The sequence below is a fragment of the Peromyscus eremicus genome, chromosome 1 (assembly GCF_949786415.1).
Source record: "Peromyscus eremicus chromosome 1, PerEre_H2_v1, whole genome shotgun sequence".
NCBI lineage: Eukaryota > Metazoa > Chordata > Mammalia > Rodentia > Cricetidae > Peromyscus > Peromyscus eremicus.
The window spans coordinates 167794202-167813803 of NC_081416.1; the positions used below are offsets into that span (position 1 = coordinate 167794202).

General features: G+C 40.7%; 1 protein-coding gene across 1 annotated transcript in view; it reads right to left on the reverse strand.

Moving 5' to 3' along the window:
* Positions 1–774: 774 nt before the first annotated feature.
* The window catches only part of LOC131895276 (carcinoembryonic antigen-related cell adhesion molecule 1-like), a 54322-nt gene continuing 35494 nt past the window's right edge, over positions 775–19602 (reverse strand). The window contains exons 4-7 of the mRNA XM_059245745.1: positions 6327–6456; positions 5989–6100; positions 5492–5544; positions 775–879 (exon numbers count right to left, since the gene is read on the reverse strand). Coding sequence (XP_059101728.1) covers positions 5533–5544; positions 5989–6100; positions 6327–6456 — 254 coding nt within the window. The 3' untranslated portion in view covers positions 775–879; positions 5492–5532. The remainder of the gene's footprint in view (positions 880–5491; positions 5545–5988; positions 6101–6326; positions 6457–19602) is intronic.

The following is a 19602-nucleotide window of genomic DNA, read 5'->3' on the forward strand; positions in this document are numbered from 1 at the left end:
CAGGACAGGTTCAGAAATTGTGGGGCTGCAATATACTCTGGAAGAATTTACAGGTGGAAAACATAAGTGAGGTATCTCAAACTTAAGGATTTGTTCAACCCTGTCTGCTACCCATGACCAACACCTATTGCTGAGTGAATCCTGGCTTCTCTAACTAGCAAACAGCAGTCCACAGGTGACATATGTGTACTACTAAGAAAATTTGGCTAACAGTGTGAGTGACTCCATATTGACCTGACTGAGGGCTTAGTCCAAAACCACAGGCTTATTGCAGTGTTTAATTTCACGTTTAGTAGGTGTCTGTATCATTCCAAAGGGTCCCCTTCTTTCATAATCTGTTTCTTTGGTATATAAATCACAGGTGGGCGTGAATCAAAGGCCATTTTCCTACTTTTCAAATGATCATGGTTTTCTGGTTAATATGTTAATTTTCTAAAAGGCAGTGGTTGATTTTCTAATGTTAAATCACCCACATTCCTGAAACATAGTCAAGGTTATAATTCTGAAACTGATTTTCGCGGTATTTCATTTAGGGGTTTTCACCTCTCTAAAGGTAGACAGGAAAGAGGTTTCACCTCCTCATTTGTTCTGGAAAGTTTTGACATTGTTCCTGAGCACTCAATTGTCTGTTAGAATTGTGTAAGGAGGGCACAGACTTATCCTGAATGTTTTGTGGATTGTGCTTTTTTGTTTAAACTCCTTCTCTGGGAAATAATAGGATCACCGCCTGTCTTAGGGTCTCTATTGCTTTGACAAAATATCATGACCAAAAAGCAAGGAGAGGAAAGAGTTTATTTGCCATATGCTTCTACATCATAGTCCATTACTGAAGGAAGTCAGGACAGGAACTCAAGCTGGGCAGGATCCTGGATGCAGGAGCTGATGCAGAGACCATGGAGAGGTGCTGCTTACTGCCTGTGGCTCATGGCTTTCTCAACCTGATTTCTTATAGAACCCAGGACTCAACCCAAGAATGACACCACCCACCATGAACTGGACCCTCCCCCATTGATCACTAATTGAGAAATGCCTTACAGCTGGATCTTACGGAGGCATTTTCACAATTGAGGCTCCCTTCTCTCTCTCATGACTCTAGCTTGTGTCAAATTGGTGTACTACTAGCCAGTACACTGCCCCTAAACTTCTGCAAGTGTGCCCCACAACTCACTGCCAGACCCTAACAGAGAATCTTATCTTGTTGTTTTGAGTTGTTTAGATTGATTGATCTCTTCTTGTTTTAAATTTGGTAGTTTGGGTGAATCTAGAATTTTCTACATTTCTTTAGATTTTCCAACTCAATGGAAAACAGATTTTTAAAATATTCCCTTACAATATTCTGAATTTCTTTGGTGTCAGTTGTGACGTTTCTTCATTCCTTTGTGATTCAGTCACTTTGGGTCCTCCCTCTCTTCCCTTTGGTTAGTTGAGCCCAGGGCCTGTCAAAAATTGTATCCCCTCTCAAAGAACCAGCTCTCCACATGCCCAGCTGTTGATCTTTTCCAAACAGGCACTGTAGGAGTCCTAAGTATGAGAGCTGTCTGACTCAGAAGAGAGCTGCTGGGCAGCACCTCCTTATTAAAAGAAAGTCGAGTCCACACTACATGAATAGATTAATATAACAAATTAAGACTAGCTCACACATCCTTTTAATTACCAAACATTTTCTGATTCAGGTATAAAGCAACACACTCTGCTTGGACTTTTATATCCCTTTCCTAACCTGACAGAAAAAAATGTTTACAATTTAGTAAGCATCTTTGCACATTATCAAAAATGACCTTGAAGTGAGGGAATACTCTCTCTATACAAAACCCAGAAAAGAAGGCACACATATACTGACATGTTAGCTGTTATTACAGTTTTGGATCATAGAAGACATTTATTCCCCTTGTTTTAACTAGAAAAGAGGAACTTCTAGCCCCACAGTAGAAAAGTCATTTTCTCCTCCTCCAATCCTATGCTTAAATCTCCCAGAAATTCCTGGTATTAAAAAAAAGAACCTCTGGCTCTCCATCCTCTTCAAAATTTATGAGTGATAATTCATATATTATTTTGTATATGTGTATAAGTGTCAAATTTTTTTATACTGGTGACATTTATTAATCATCTTATGATTTTTATATTAGACACAGGGTTCTCTCATTATTCTCTCCATTAAAAGACTGTCAGTTTCAAAGTGTTAGCTCCTGTTGGTATTGTTGGAGGCACATGGCTGGGAAAACGCAAGTCTCCTATAGAAAGCTGTAAATATATCCTGCAAAACAATGTGCCAACCAAAAACTGCACCATGGAGTTTGGATATACCCTCCTTAAGCTACACAGAAAGTGGGTGTTGGTGGCACACACCTTTAATTCCAGCACTCAGGAGGCAGAGCCAGGCAGATATGAATGAGTTTATGGCCAGCCTTGGCTATGGAGCAAGACCCAGTACAGCCAGAATTGTTACCCAGAAAGTCCCTGCCTTGAACCGCCCCTCTCCCCACAGTGAAATGACACAAGTGTCGATTTTTATCATGTGGTAATAGAGCCCATGTTGGAGTCTCTTCTGAGTCTCCCAATTCCATTAGGAATTAGGAGACAGGAATTAGGATCCCATTAGGAATACAGAAGATGAAATTAAAATGGAAAAGTTGGAAAAGGAGGACTTGGATGTGTACCTGACTGCCTGTGGCACAGGAAGTCTAGGAGTGCAGTGATCCTCTGAGGGCTCTCAATACTGGCAAATATTTCAGAAACGTCACTAACCAAGATAATGGCCAAGTCACCTGGTCACCTCTATCTTGATGAAGTCACCAGCCAAGATGGCAACAAAGTCACTTGGTTTCTTTCTGTGTGGTGAGCTCAGCTCATGATAAATGAGCCCACACCTCACCAGGGCATGAGTCCATGGGGAATATAGAAATGTGGGCGGCCACTGCTTTATTTCTCAAACAGTGGACCTCAAGCATGGATGATATAACAGAAGAAAGTACCCAAAGAGTACAGGTGTGTGGGCCCCAAACAGCAAAGTAAAGACACAGAGGAAGGACCGCCATGGTCTTGATCCAAGACAGGGGGTCCATATGTGTCAGCAAAGTGGTCTCATTTGGATTTTCATTTGATCTCACTGAACTATGTAGAAGCTAGGATCCACAAGGCCCTCTATAGGACTTTACTTAGTGGTCACTGCTCTGTGTTTGTGTACACTCCCTGCCTGTCCCTCTATGCCTGTGTATGTGGGTGGTGCTGGTGTTGGTGGTGATGGTAGTGCTGGTGGTGCTGGTGGTGGTTGGTGGTTGGTGTATGTGTGTACATTATGTATATGTCCGGTATTCTCTGGGGACAGAAGATGGTATCAGATCCCCTGAGACTACAGTTACAAAAGGTTTTTAGCTGTGTGGTTGATGGGGATCTGAGTCCTCTGGAAGAGGAGCCCAGTGCTTAGATCCACCAAACCACATCTCCATCTCCTATCCCTGGCATCTCTTGAGTATGCTCGACTGTATGAAGTCAGGTGGGGACAGGCTTCTAGTCTTCCTGGTCAACTCAGGAAGGTTGTCTCCTGATGCACCCTTTTTAGTCACTACTCTCCTGTCACAGTAGTGGGGCAGAGGTGTACAGGGAGACAGATGCAATTAGAACAGAGGGCCCCACAGAGCTAAGTGTTGACAAGAGCAGGAAGTATGAGCAAGAGAGGAATCTGGAGTATGTGATAAGACACTGGACATTCCCCAGTAGGAGAAGGAGCTAGTGTCGGGAGCTAAGGAGACAGTAGTGTGTGCGAGGAAGCCCTGAGAACAGAGTGGGGAAATGTCCAGGAGTGCTTCATGCGCTTGCTGAAGGCTTGGCCACTTAGCTTTGTGGAACTAGAGAACAAGTCACAGCTGAGAGGTGAAATGTAATCCCAAACAGACACAAATGGGAGATTGTATCTCTCCACCATGGAACTGCAGCTGTGACCAACCAAGATAGTTCCTGTTTGCAGGACCTTGGATTTCATGGCCCACTATGTGTACAGCAAAAATCCTATGACAGGAAATAAGTACAGAGTGGCTGGCACTGGACTCCTAGAACTGTACACAAGCCAGTCTACATTGTCATCCTTCTGGGGGCAGAGATCGCATGCCAGGACCTGCACACATAGTCACCCAACTGTCAGAGGGCTTTCCCCAGTGGAGGTCATCCCCTACCACAGCCCATTTTTCTCTGCCACAGCCAGTTTTCTGATCACTACTAAGCTGGCTCCCTGGCTACAGTGGACTTCATAAAGTACTCTTGCTCTGTAGTCTAAAGGGTGAAATCCCTCACCAGCAATACCTTTTCTGCTAGCCACTGGCTACCCAATCCATTATCTGCCTTTCTCTCTGCTGACTCTGAAGGCTGGGGCTGCAGAGTTGTGCTCTTAGGGGACTCTCCTCCCCCAACCTGCCCAGTGAGGGACAGGAGACTGGGAATACATGAGCAGCAGCTAATGGGGCAGGTCCCATCACTGTGTTTTTATTTCAGAAGATCGTTGTTGCTGGTGGACATGGGGAGGCTGAAATTAGGGATTTGTGTTGCTGGACATTGTTTTTCAGGAAATAATGTGAAGCTCCATTCACCTGAAAAGTATGATCATACAGTCAGTCTCAAGACCTCACACAGAGAGAGAGAGAGATACAGACAGACAGACAGACAGAACATGGGTGCATCTCAGCGGACAACTTGCAGGAGGGGTCTCTCCTTTCACCTCAGGGTTCAGGGAATGAATTCAAGTGTCAGTTTGTAAAATGCACTTTACACACTAAAGCATCTCATCTGCCCTAAACCTAGTTTGTGTGTGTGTTGGTGTGAACTGGCTCTCATGTACACCAGGGAGAATGAATGGCCACAACCTTCACACACAGCAGGGAAGGCATTAGGGTGAGGAACTTGCTCTTGGACATGTGGTTCCCTCATGCCAGCCTAGCCTAGGTGCACTGAGTCTCCGTTCAGCACTGAACGGAAACCCGTGAGGACCTAAGGCACCTGAGGGCTGGTGTTGTGCAATATTTGTTTAACAATGTAAAGATGTGTTTTGTTTGTATAACTATGTAAAGATGTGTTGCAGTTTTACTTTGCCTGCCCAAAGCACCTGAATTGTCTAAGAAAAAGCTGAATGGCTAATAGTGAGGGAGGAGGTATAGGTGGGACTTCTAGGCAGGGAGAGTAAGTAGCAGGAGGAATTTGGGCTCAGGAAAGAAAGGGAAAAAGGCCTGAGGCAAAACATAGATGAATAGAAACAGTTTAAATTAAGGTGAAGGAGCTAGTTGGACAAGCCTAAGCTAAGGGTGAGCACTCATAATTAATAATAAGTCTCCATGTCTTTATTTGGGAGCTACTTAGTAGCCCAAAGAAAATGCCAGCCAGAGGCTGGGAAAAGAAGATCTGCTCTGTAAGTCAGACAGGAGACAGTGGCTAGTGTCCAGGATGCCGTGGAAGGACGGGCAGGTGGTGGGACTTTAGATTCCCGAGGGTCAGTGCCTTTACTTACTGTGGGTGGATGGTGTCCAGTTGTCCTCACTGAGCATGCTCTTACTTCTTGCCCTAAAGAAATGGGAGACATTGTCACTGTTGTTTGGTTCCTCAGTTGGGAAGGCCCCTGGGAGCTGATGTTTCCTGGGAGCTACTTTGTGTCCTTGCTGTGCATTCACACCATGGCTGCCACTGCCTTTCTTGGTGCTGCCTCCTTTTCCAATCTAACCAGTCCCTTAACCAGCCCCCTCCTAGCCTTTGATCCTTTTACCCCATCATATTTGCTGTTTTCTAACTGGTGCTGGGGATGGTACTTTGGTTGAGTGGGACATCCCAGTCCCAAAGATCTGTTCTTTCAGTGCTCTGCACATTCAGTCTTCAACCCACACTCCTTTGTCTCCCACTGGTGGGTTTTTCTTTCACTTGTCAAGAGGACCCTGATTCTTCTGCCTCCACTAGGCTATCTCAGTCCCCCCCTCCATCTCTGCTGCTGTGACAACAAAATAAAAAATTTACTGTTGCCTTCTTTTTGTTTTGAGGTTTCACATTTGAGGCTTCATTTGAGGTTTCATTGATTTTGATTGGCTCATTGTCCATCTGTTTAACGTTGTTCTCAATTTGTGGCTCCCTGGTGAAAGATGAAGACAATTTATCTCCAAACTTCACAGGGAAAGGAGTGACCATGACCAACAGACAGTGGGGTACAGGACATAGGAAGGCAGTGATATGAGGAACACAGCAGACACACAGCAAAGAGAAGAAGATGGAGTCCAGACACAAAGTGAAGGAAACTTCTTTCCTTTCTAAGCATGGAGGGAATGGAAGAGTAGGTGGAAGGGTGGGAGACACTTCACCTGCCACGACGGCTGCGCCACAGGAAAAACAGTACAAATATTACTGCAATCAGCCCCATCAGACATTGGGCAACAATGCCAACAATACCCCTTAATGAGGGTCGATGTTTTTTTGGTTTTGGAGATTCACCTGTCATAGACAAAAAAAGAGAAGAAACATCATGATAAATTCATCCACATCAAGCAAGTGGAGAAGAAGAACTCTCTGATTGTGTGTGACATCTGTTTGTCCCTCTGGGGAGTGCACTTCCTGTGAGAAGGTAGATTAGGAGAGGTGAGGCAATAAGCAGGGTATTCTCTCCTAGTACTCCCATAAGTACTGTGTCTCTAGGCTGGCCATGATCTTCCTTCAAGTCCTTGCCTGTGGCGGGTGGGGAGAGAGTGTGCTTTAGGCCGCAGCTTAAATCATATCCACTCTGGCAGTCCTTGGAACGCTCTGAAGATGGGAGAAAGTCATATAGCAATTTTTTACATTAAAATTATAGTTATTTTTAATGATCACATCTTTTTCTCATTGTGCTAATTGTGGTAGATGTAAATATTCACCTATCTGGTTCCTGTGGCCAGGAGTTAACTGAAAGAATGTCAAGGCTCAGTGTACTCTAAATGACCACTTTTCCTCACAGGGACTCTGTCTTAGTTAGAATCTCTGTTGAGGTAATAAAACAGCAGAATCCAGGGCCACAACCCCAGGGGTGGTAGTACCCCCAAAGAGTTGGACCTACCCAAACCAATCATCATTCAAGAAAATGTCCCATAGGTTTTCCCTCAGGTCAATCTGGTGGAAGGGAGGCATTTTCTCAACAGGAGTTTCATCTTCCCAAATGAGTTAGTTTGAGTCAAGTTGATATAAAACTAGCCAGCTAGACCCCCAACTCTCAGAGCTCCCTTCTTTGGTGACACACAGTTGTATTATAGCAGGTGACTCTCTTTCCAGAACCCAGCCTCCACCTGGAATAGACTGTTAGGCCTGTACTGCAGCCAAAAGCGCACTCCCTTCTCCCACCACAGGCATCAGAGCTGTGGGCACAACCCTGGGGCCCTCCAGCTGTCTCCCACCATTAAACAACCAGTAAATGGATATGCAATTAAAAAAAAGAGAAATATGGTGCCATCTGTGGGGTTTTATGCCTATAATCCCAGTAGTTGAAGGACTGAGGCAAGAGGATGCCATGAGCTCAGGATCAGGCTAGACTACCAAGTGAGTTCCAAGCCAGACTGAGCTACATAGTAACACCCCATCGCTGTGGGATGTCTTTCTGTATGCTGTGAATATGTGTTGCTCTGATTGGTTGATAAATAAGGCTGCTTTGGCCTATGGCAGGGCAGGATGGAGCCAGGCAGGCAAATCCAAGAGAGAGAAAGTGAGAGAAGAAAAGAGAGTGGGGCAGATGCTGCTAGCTGCCACCAGGAGAAGCAAGAAGTAAAAGTACTGGTAAGCCACAAGCCATGTGGCAAAGTATAGATTCATAGAAATGGGTTAATTTAAGATGTAAGAGCTAGCTAGTGAGAAGCCTGAGCCATTAGGCCATATTGTTTGAAAATAACCTAAGCCTCTGTGTGTTTATTTGGGATCAAGAGGCTATGGGAAGTGGGTGGGAGAGTCATCCAGATCGCAGGGCCCAGGCAGGACACAGGAAAACTTCTGACTATACCCATCTCAAAAACAACCAAAACAACCACCTGCAGCAAAACCTACCACAGCCACAACAAGAAAGAGCACCAAGTCAGACCATTTCTCTGTTCAGTTCTACCCTGTGGCCAAATGAACTTTGACAAGCATGCTTAGAGTTGAGCAGTACAGAGGATGCTCAGGAAAAGGGTTGTTTCATGGCCAAGTCCTGTTTTTTAATACCTTATACAAACATTGACTCTAAGTGGATCCCATACCTAAATGCAATAACAAAGGTTATAAAACATTTAGATGAGAATCTGTGATGTAAGCTCAGTGACATTGGATTTGTCAGTGATACTCTTGGCTGTGACACAAAAGCAGAGGTGACAGTAACAACTAAACAACAAATCAGGCCTCACAAAAACTGAAATTTTCTGTGCACCAAAGGCAATGTCAGCTGTGTGATCCAGCAGTCCCACTCTGGGATGTGTAAAACACAGGGACTAATGATCTGTTGAAGACAGAGCAAAGATCTATATTATTCCTTGCTTGGTCACTTGAAAAGCAAGACATGGAAAATTAAGGAGTCATCCATCAGTGGATGACTGGATAAAGAAAATGTGATATATGAACACACTGTAATACAATTGAGCTTTATAAAAAGTAAATTCTGTGTTTTGAGAACATGGATGGACCTGGAGGGTAATATGCTAAATGAACTAAGTTTTGTACAGGAAAATAAACACTGCATGTTCTCAGTTCCATGGGGAATGATATTGTGTGACTTTTTCTGGGTGATGGGAAGAAATGGCTTTCACCACTGTCCTACTTCAGGTTTTGATGGCTGTGAAGAGACACCATGTCCACTGCAACTCTTATAAAGAAAATATTTAATTGTCATGGCTTGTTTACAGTTTCAGAGGTTCAGTCCATTATCACCATGATGGGGAACATGGCAGAGTGCAGGCAGATGTGGGACTGGAGCTGAGAGTGCTACATCTTGCAGGAAATAGGAAGTCAACTGAGACAATTAGTGGTATCCTGAGCATAGGAAACCCCAAATCCCACCCCCACAGTGACACACTTCTTCCAAGAAGGCCATATCCACACCAACAAAGCCACACCTCCTAATAGTGCCACTCCCTCTGACATTATGGGGGCCAAGTACATTCAAACCACCACAACCACACAGGTGGCAACTATGAGACAGACCAATGAAACAGTTAAAGCCTAGTCTAGCTTAGTGAACCTTAGTGAGAATAATAGTGTGGGTGACTCAAAGGCAGCTGCATCGCTGTGAAGCCCATCTCAGAATGTGTTACAACTCATGAAAGTCCCTAGAGCCCTGTATCAGACCCTAGGTCCTGACAGTCTCTTAACATTCCTATGAATACAGTCTTGTCTGACCTTGTTTAAAAAAAACAGTTTGTAGCTGGAGAGCTTCTCTTCAGGTCCCTCCAAGCCCCAGCAGTCCCATAGCCCACTTATAAAATAAACACACAGACTCGTATGTTACTTATAAACTGTATGGCCATGGCAGGCTTCTTGTTATCTACTTCTATCTTAAATTAGCCCATTTCTATTAATCTATACTTTGCCATGTGGCTCGTGGCTTACCGGTACCTTACGTCTCACTTGTCATGGTGGTGGCTGCGCTGTCCCCTCCTCAGCCTTCCACTTCCCCCAATTCTCTTCTCTGCTTGTCCTGCCTATCCTTCCTGCCTGGCTACTGGCCAATCAGTGTTTTATTTACTAACCAATCAGAGCAACACATTTGTCATACAGAACATCCCACAGCACCTCCCCTTTTCTTTTTTTTTTTTAAAAAAAAAGGTTTCAACTTTTACATAGTAAAATTACATATAACAAAAAAAATTATCAAGCAAGAATTACAGTTACAATATTTAGTCTATTTATACCATCTAGTCTATTTGTACTTGGCAACATTAAAGAAGATATCCTATCTATCCTATATTTGTGAGTCTAAGGTTTCATATATAACTTATCTTTTATCATAACTAAAGAACATTATATCTAGCTTCAACTACATCAAAGACCTCAGAAGGATATGGTATTACCTGAGAAATGGGAGAAGGATGCAAGCAAATTTTGGGAGTCTTACAGGGTAGACAGAGACAGCTGGCAGCCTGGACAGTCACCTAATGTTCCTTTGTAAAGTTGGGGCATCTGTCTTCAGCTCACAGGGCTAGAGTCTCTCAGTCATTTCTCTCTGTGTCCTGTAGAATGTCTGGCATTTTCCTATGTGAAGCAAGAACCTGAAGGACCATTTCACCAAGCAAAGTTCAGTGGTCACCTTTCTATGGGTTCTGCATGTCCAGTCGATCAAGCAGTCCAGGCAAGAACAGTTTCTTGCCCAAATGGCTATTTTTGCCAAGAAGATAAACTCCATAATGGAGTGTCTTCGATGCCCATCCTCCTCTCTGAAGTAAATTTGTGCTGCCAGGAGCAGACATGTCTCACTGTCCAGAAAGTCTAAGTTTTTAAAATATTTCAAATGCCATATTCTGTAGGTGTTTGAAGTATTTGAAGATTACCTATCTATCTGAAACATATCTATGTACACCTAGAAGACTTAACTAACATGGCTATGAGTATGATTTTCATAGATGACTAATTATTAATCTATTTTTTAATTATCCACTACAATTTTTTTAAAGATTTATTTATTTATTATGTATACAGTATTCTGCCTGCATGTGTCCCTGCAGGCCAGAAGAGGGCACCAGATCTCATTACAAGTGGTTGTGAGCCACCATGTGGTTGCTGGGAATTGAACTCAGGACCTTTGGAAGAGCAGTCGATGCTCTTAACCACTGAGCCATCTCTCCAGTCCCTATCCACTACAATTTTAAATGAGCTGTACAAACATAATACCTTAAACAAGAGTAGAAATATACACACAGTATAACAAAATTAACTTTAAATTTGTATCAATAAACTAAAATCTATACCAATGTAAAACATTTCAAACAAGTTGTTGCTCTTTAAAAGTAGTTTCAGCAATTTACACTTTTATCCTATCATATCTATATCATATCCCCTTTTCTTCTTTAGAAAGAGATTGTATTTATAATCAACCTGTTTTAAATAAAAATATTGATTTTTTTCTGTCCCACACCAGAGGGCTCTTCTGATTTGGGACACAAGAATCTCCTAAACTTTTCTTTTAGCAATGTGCCTGGGTTTAGAGAAGGAGTGAGCCAGTTCCATCTACAAATGGAGATGGAATTGATATATTTGGGAATTTGGGTGTAGTTTCTCTTACTACTTCTTGCTGGAGGGGAGCGCTGTATCTTATGGGGACACAAAGAAAATTTTAGGATTACGGAGTAGTCCGTGAGGGTGTATCATCTGAGCCAGTTGCCTTCAAACTGTTTTGGATGTTGGATCATCTGGGCCATGGTGTCATTGGAGACCATTCAGGGGGCCTTGGCTGGTCAAACCTGATGTATCTTAATCCGGAACAAATCCATAGCCTCTGGCTTTCTGTGGAAACAAAAGCAGAGCCTCTTTTCCAAAGCAACATATCCTTATATCCAAATTTTGAAGTCAAGGTACCTTTAAAATTTACATATTTGTTTAACTCAACAGCTTTTATGATCAAGTGTTTTTCTGAAGTTAAAAGTCCCAAAGACAACACAATGCAGATTCTCTGGGTAATATCCATCTTTATGTGGCTTATTTTTTATACTACCTTTACTGTCTCTTTAAAGACTTTATTTTTAAAAACTATATATTTCTTTATATAACTGTATATATTCCTTTTTCTCTCTCTTCCAAGCCTACATACATTTTTACACACATTGTAAAGCATTTAAAGTCTTGTTCCATCTGAATCTGCTTTATTGTGAACCTATTGCTTTAAACTGCAGCATTTCTAAGACTGAAATGGCTGCTGTGGCTGCTGGCTCTGCCCACCTCAGTTTCCCAGCATGGCAGTGGTACAGTTTACCACCAGCTCTGGGTCTGGAGCCATGTGCACAATCAACTATCAGAAGCAGTTCTAGTAAAGCAACATGTAACCCAGAAATCCTTTTTTTTTAAACTAGCAAAAACTATATCTAACACACAGCATAATGCACAGCTTGGAAACACCTCTGTGTAACATAGCGTAGGTCAAGCCCTCATGCAGGCATGCCATGAACCCGCCATAGAGTAGCTCAAACACGCAGGCTGCTGCTAACTTGACAACTAGGAAGCTGTTTTTAGCTCCGTTTTGAATTGCTTATTAAATATTGTCAGGTTTTAAGGTGGAAACTCAAGCCATTGTGCGCCATTTGTAGCTGGAGAGCTTCTCTCCAGGTCCCTCCAAGCCCCAGCAGTCCCATAGCCCACTTATAAAATAAACACACAGACTCGTATATTACTTATAAACTGTATGCCCATGGCAGGCTTCTTGTTATCTACTTCTTCTATCTTAAATTAACCCATTTCTATTAATCTATACTTTGCCACGTGGTTCGTGGCTTACCGGTACCTTACATCTCCCTTGTCATGGTGGTGGCTGGCAATTGTCCCTCCTCATCCTTCCACTTTCCCCAATTCTCTTCTCTGCTTGTCCCGCCTATCCTTCCTGCCTGGCTACTGGCCAATCAGTATTTTATTTACTAACCAATCAGAGCAATACATTTGTCATACAGAACATCCCACAGCAACAGTTTTCCCAGTGATGTCTGTCTGTCCTTCCTCTATTGTCTTCCACGTTCTAATATTGATGGGTGATGTTAACAGTGTCATATCAGCCAGTCAATCCCAGCCAGATTGCTGCCATAGTCCCTCAGGTTATAAAGCCTTTGTCTCAGGATGGGTGGGCAATTATATTGCTCAGTGTAGCTGCCAGATGAAACCATTAATTAATTTGGTCTAGAATAATAAAAACTCAGGATTCAGAAACTGAGATAAAGACCTGAAAATTCCAGGGAAAGAGGAGCAATTGGCTGACCCTCTCTCCACATTCTCTGTAAACTCCAGCACCGCAAGTTTCCCTGAACTTCTCCCAAGTCTCTTCCTGTCCTCTCTAGCTGCCCTGCAAAGTCCTCCAAGAACTTTATGGCTAATCCTGGTCAGTCAAATGCTGACTCCACTCTATATTCGAGGTTGCTTTATTGGCACAGTCTATAGGCTGTACAGATAAGTCTCTTCCAACATTTTTCCCTTTTCTCTAAGTAAAAAGTTAAAGTTTTAACTCTAACAATGCAAAACTGTATACAATAAAAGCAATTACCAAGTATGAAATACATTTACAATGTCCAGTCCATTAATATTTGGTAAATTTAGAAAAAATATTTCATTATATATCCTCTCTTGAAGAGTCCAAAGTTTTGTACCTAATGTACTTTCTATTATGTCTAAGGGAAACAACTATACCTATCTAGTCTTCAACTCCATCAGAGACCCAAGAAGTATATAATTTACCTGAGTAAGCAGGAAGTGCAGAGGAAGCAACTTCCAAAACTATAGAAACAAGAGTCAACTGGCTACCTGGACAGTCACCCAAGGTTCCTCTGTAACACTGGGGCATCCATCTTTGGCCTCTGGACTTAGAATATCTGACAGACTTTATTGTGAAGCAGGAATTTTTGAAGGAATGTCTTACCTTGTCTTGGCAAAGTTTGACAGTCACCTTCTTTCATGTCCTGCTTGTCCAGTTTGGACAGCATACCATCAGCAGTTGAGGCAAGGGCAGTTTCTTGCCCAAATTGCTAGCTTTTGCCATAAATAAAGCAAACTCCATATGGAGGTTCTTTGATGGCCATCATCCTTTTATGAAGTAGATTAGAGCTGCCAGGAGCAGACATGTCTCACTGTCATGAAAAGCGCTGTTATTAAAACATTAAAGTGTAATAGTCTGTAGGTCTCTAAAGTATTTGAAGACAATCTATCTATTTAAAATATGTCTGTGTTTGACCTTGAAAACATACCTAACATGACTGTAAGTTTGATTGTTATAGATGACTAACTAAGAACTATCCTATATTTCTTTATTATCCTATATTCATTTCCAGGACTAGAACTTTACATTAACAAATGAGTGCCATAGGTATAATACTTAAATAAGAAATAGAAGCATATAATACAGTATGACAAAAATAACCTTAGATTTGTTTCAATATACAAAAATCCTTCACATAAGAGTAGGAACATTTATAGAGCATAACAAAAATAACCTTAAATTTGTATCAATATGTGAAAATGCATACCAATATGAAATATTTGAGACTAGTATTTGTTTTTCTAGTTTGACAGTTGACACAATAATCTATTCTTTTATCCTATCATTACTATATCCCCCTTTTTCTTTTCAGAACAAGATTCCTGAAACTAATTTCCATTGTTTAGTATCCCCCTCAACAACTTGTGACCACCCCCTCTAAATGATGACAAACATCCATTAAATGTCCAAAAACCAACCACTCTGCCTCTTGGGAATGTGGGTGTTGTGTTCTTAAAATTACGTTCTACTGCCTGAAGTGACATCATCTTTAGGGGACCTAGAGAAAAATTAAGATAATGGTCAAGTCGTGGGGGAGCTAGCTGTTGTCCAGTCTCGATGTGATGGGATAATGCAAGGTTTATTTGAAGTCCTGGGTGGAGTAGTCTATGAGGCTGGACAATCTTAGCTAACTGACTTGAAATTGTCCTGAGTAGTTTGTAGTCCATAGCTGATCTTTGGGTGGTGTTTGCCAGCTTAGTGGCATTATCACAATCCAGGTGTATTCATCATTGTGGGTCTACAACAATCTTTTGCAGATTTCAAAGGTCACTGTTAGGAATTGTCACTGTTCACTGCAGAAAATGTAAACAATTTAAATGTTATATGCAGCAGATATCAGCAAGGTTAAGGGACCACAATCTATTAAATACAACTGGAGTACACAAACTTAGTTCTTAGTTACCTGCTTCAGACTCAAGCGCAAAATCATGTATAAGAAGCTATATGAAGCCTATTTGTAGAGTCAGTAGTACTCTATCTGATCATTAATATCATGACAGAAAGTTTAAATATATATATATATATATATTATAAATAATTTTGGGATAATATTTATATCTTAAGAAAAATTTTAAAGAGTCAAAAGAAAACCAAAGGTTTATGAGATTAGTAGCAATAGAACAGCCCCTAATTTTTATTTTTCTTCTGTTTCAATCTTGTGGCTCTTCTGACATGAGACAGAGATTTTAAATTATCCTTTAACAAGCATGCATGGGTTTAGAGAAGGAGAGAGCCATGCTCCATCTCCAAAACCAGTTTTAATTTTTAATTGAAGTGGGACTACAAAAAGACCATTTTTCCCTTCTATGTTTGTAGAAAACAGCTCAAACAAACATTTGGGAAGATTTATGAGATTTTGTCTTATTGGAAGTTTGCTCTACCATTAGGCTAATTTACTCTTTTTCTTAGGGCATTTGTCTAGTGGTCTTTAGATTCCTTATTTGGATGCTTTTATTTTCCTGGAAAGACAAAACAAAACCCTGCACCAATCTTAATTTTAGGGAGTTTCCTTTTTGTGAAGTTGAATTGCCATACTGTTTGATGAACTATCATCTCTCCTAATCAAGAGCACTCTCGTGTTCAAATCCAATCTTTATCATTTTTGATGACATCCATAGCTTTTTTTCTGTGAAAACAAAAGCAAAACCTCTTCCCCCAAATAACACATATCCTGGTTTCCATTCTGAAGTCAACACATCCTTAATGTATACAGGCTGATTTAGTTCAGCATTTTTTCTAGTATCCAATGTCTCTCCATAGCTGCTGTCCCTTTCTCATTAGCATTTAAAAAACTTAAAGTTAATAAAGCATTATGCAATCTATCTTTGGGGGTCCTTATTATCCCTTTCTGTTTTTTAAGCATTTCTTTTAAAGTACAATTAGATCTGCTTGTCTTGTAGGATTTGGTGGTATGTTTTATGTTGTAATAGGCAAACAACTTTTATGTTGTTATGTTTATGTTGTAATATGCAAACAACTGTTTCACTTTAGTAGGGACATATGCTGAAGCATTGTCAGCCTTGATTTACGCAGTTGTTCCCGTAATGGCAATAACCTGTAATAAATGTGTGATTACAGAATCACCCTTTTCAGAACTCAAAGCAGTTGCCCATTGAAATCCTGAATACATGTCTATGGTATGGCATACATACTTAAACGTTCAAATTCTGCAAAATGAAACACATCCATTTGCCAAATTTTGTTTCTCTGAGTACCCTAAGGATTATTTCCTGCAGGTAATGGAGTGGAGTTATACAAAGAGCAAGTAGGACATTTCCTTCTCATTTCCTTGGCTTATTGCCAAGTGATAGAAAAATCTTTCTTCAAATCCTTGCTTGATATTACATGGTGTTTTTTATTTTTTTATTTTATTGTTTGTTTTTTGAGACAGAGTTTCTCTATGTAGTTTTGGTACCTGGCCTGGATCTTACTCTGTAGACCAGGCTGGCCTCAAACTCACAGAGATCTGCCTGGCTCTGCTTCCCCAAGTGCAGGGATTAAAGGCATGAGGCACCACTGGACTAACATGGTGTTTTTAATGAAATTCTGAGGCTTCTAGCATATTTCCTACCAACAGCTGATCAATTCCGTAACTACCTTGTGGTAGAGGGCCTGGTAGTAGATCCATATGGGATCTGATATGTGTTATATACAAGGGATGATTTCTATTTCTAATTATTTTATGTAATTCAATAAATAACAAAGTTGATTGTGTATCATCTGGAATAAGTTCAACAGTTTCATTATGTAAAATAACTCTGCATATTGAGGGTTGTGGTGATATTGTATTCCCCAATATATCGTGCACCCTAATAAATTTATCTGAGGTCAGAGAACAGAACAGCCACCAGACAGACATAGAGGCCAAAAAATGGTGGCACTCACACCTTTAATCCTAGCATTCCAGAGGCAGAGATTCGCCTGGATCTCTGAGTTCAAGGCCACACTGGAAACAGCCAGGTGTGGTAACAAGAGCCTTTAATCCCAGGAAGTGATGGCAGAAAGCAGAAAGGTCTATAAGGTGTGAGGACTAGGAACTAAAGCCTGGTTAAGCTTTCAGGCTTTTGAGAAGCAGTTCAGCTGAGATCCATTTGGATAAAGACTCAGAGGCTTCCAGACTGAGGAAAAAGGATCGGCTGAGGAACTGGCAAGGTGAGGTGGCTGTGGCTTGTTCTGCTGCTCTGATCTTCCAGCATTCACCCCAATACCTGGCCCTGGGTTTGTTCTTATTAATAAGACCCTTTAAGATTCATGCTACAGAGAGTCAGTAACTGTATTAAGAGTTTCTGGAAAATCTATAATACCATGAGAAGAGCATATAATTCTGATTTTTGAATGGATTCATAAGGGTTTTGAGCTACATTATTTAAACTTCCTGACTTATAATCTGCCTTTCCTGATTTATTTGCATCAGTACAGAATGTAGGGGCTCCAGAAATAGGTGTTCCTCACATAATGTGAGGAAGAATCCAATTAGTTCTTCTTATAAACTGAAGTCTCTTCCTTTGGAGATATTTGCTGCTAATTTGTATCAAGAAATTACTGCAAGCTCTTTGCCCAGGTTCATTTTCCATCCATCATGAGGAAATTTCAGCATTAGTAAAAGGTACTACAAAGTTCCTAATTATCTCTCCTGATTTGTACTTTTTGTGGTTCAAGTTTTTGTAAACATATCTTATATCCTAGGTAATTAATGGAATCTCCTCTTTCTATTTTTTTCAGGAGGAATTTGTAGTCCCCAAGAAGGCAAAATTTTCTTTGTTTCTTTAAACATTTTTTTAAGGTATTTGCATCTAAATCAGCTAGTAAGATATCATCCATATAATGATAAATTGCAGACTACAGAAACTGTTTCTGAACTATTTCCAATGGCTGTTGTCCAAAATATTGACATAAGGTGAGGCTGTTTAACATCCCTTGTGGAAGAATTTTCCATTGCAGCTTTTTAACAGGCGGGAATTATTATAAGTATGCCCTGTGGAGGCTAATTTTCCTCTCTCCTGTTCTTGTAAAGGTATAGTAAAAAAGCAGTCTTTTAAATCAATCACTATAATAGAGCATCCTTTAGCTAATAGAGAAGGCAAGGTAATTCCAGGCTGTAAATAGTCCATCAGCTGAATTTATGGCTCTTAAATCTGTTAACGTTCTCCATTTTCCAGATTTCTTTCTAATGACAAATATAGGAGAATTCCAAGGACTTGTAATTTTTCAATATGTTGAGCATTTATCTGCTCCTATACCAGCTGTTCTAAGGCCTGGAATCTTTCTGATGTCAGAGGCCATTGTTCCATCCACACAGGTTTGTCAGTTAACCATTTTAAGGGTAGAGCTGTTGGTACCTTGGAAGACCAACAGCTGTTGTGCCCTGTCTATGTACAATTTGAACAGTCTCTGACTGTTCTTGATAATACCTTTTAATATTTCTCTCAGAAGCATTCTTTATTTTACAATTTGCTTCTGAGATTGGGGGAATGTTAATCTGTCTTTTCCATTACTGCAACAAGTCACATCCCCATAAATTCATGGCTATATTAGCCATATATGGCTTTAATTTTCCTATCTGTCCTTCTGGCTCTATACACTCAACCCATCTTCTACTTTGTTTTACCTGAGATAGAATTCCAATCCCTAGGAGCTGAATATTGACCTCCTGAAGAAGCCAATTTGGATGCCAAGATTTCAGTGAAATTATTGTTACAATTATACCTGTGTCTTTCAAACCGTCAGTTTCAATGCCATTTTATTTTTGTATTTTAAACTTTGGTCTATGATCATTTGTAGAAGTTTGCCAAAATACTTGCTTTATGGTCTCTCTTGAAAATTTTGTTTTATTGAATTTATCTATTGAAGCTGTTTGTCATGCATATTAGTATGGTTTTTGGCAACAGGAATTAGGTTCTTAATTACTCTGTGGAGGAGTTCCCTCCATGATAACAGGGAATGATTGAACCAAATTTGATATTGGGACCTGTGAGAGGCCCCCAAGTCGTTTCCTCCTGGAAAAGGGTTACCTTGTCTGTCCCTTTGATCTGCTTTCTTTAGTCCAATGTCAGCCTTTGCCACACCTTCTGCATACTCCAGAAGGCTAGGGCCTTCTCTTTGGATTATCTCTAGAAAAAGCATTGTTTTTAGGAATAACTTGTCTAAAATCCCTGTTTAGATGACCTTGGTTACCACAATTAAAACATCTGACATTTTGATTTTTCTTAAAATTTCTAGAAATTACTTCTCCTATCAAAGTAGCATCATAAGCATGAGATCCAATATCAGACGTATTTTGTATCCATTTATCTATGAGTGCTGATCTTGCATTTAAAGGCCTAATCACCCTTTTGCATTCTGAATTAGCACTTTCAAAAGCCAAGGATTCAATTAATATTTGTCTAACTTCTGGGTCTGATATCATTCTATTTATGGGAGTTGGACATTACTAAAATGTGAGACCTCACTATCCATTCTCAAGAATATGAAGAATTTCAAGAGTACTCAGTAGCTATATGCTCACTGTTGAGTGGCCTAGATGCAATGGACAAATTCCTACAAACCTGATTCTTTAGAGATAGAATCGAATCGAATAACCAATAAGATTGAATCAACAAAAATTTGACAAAATTTCACAGACATTGATGATTAAAAACACTGAAACA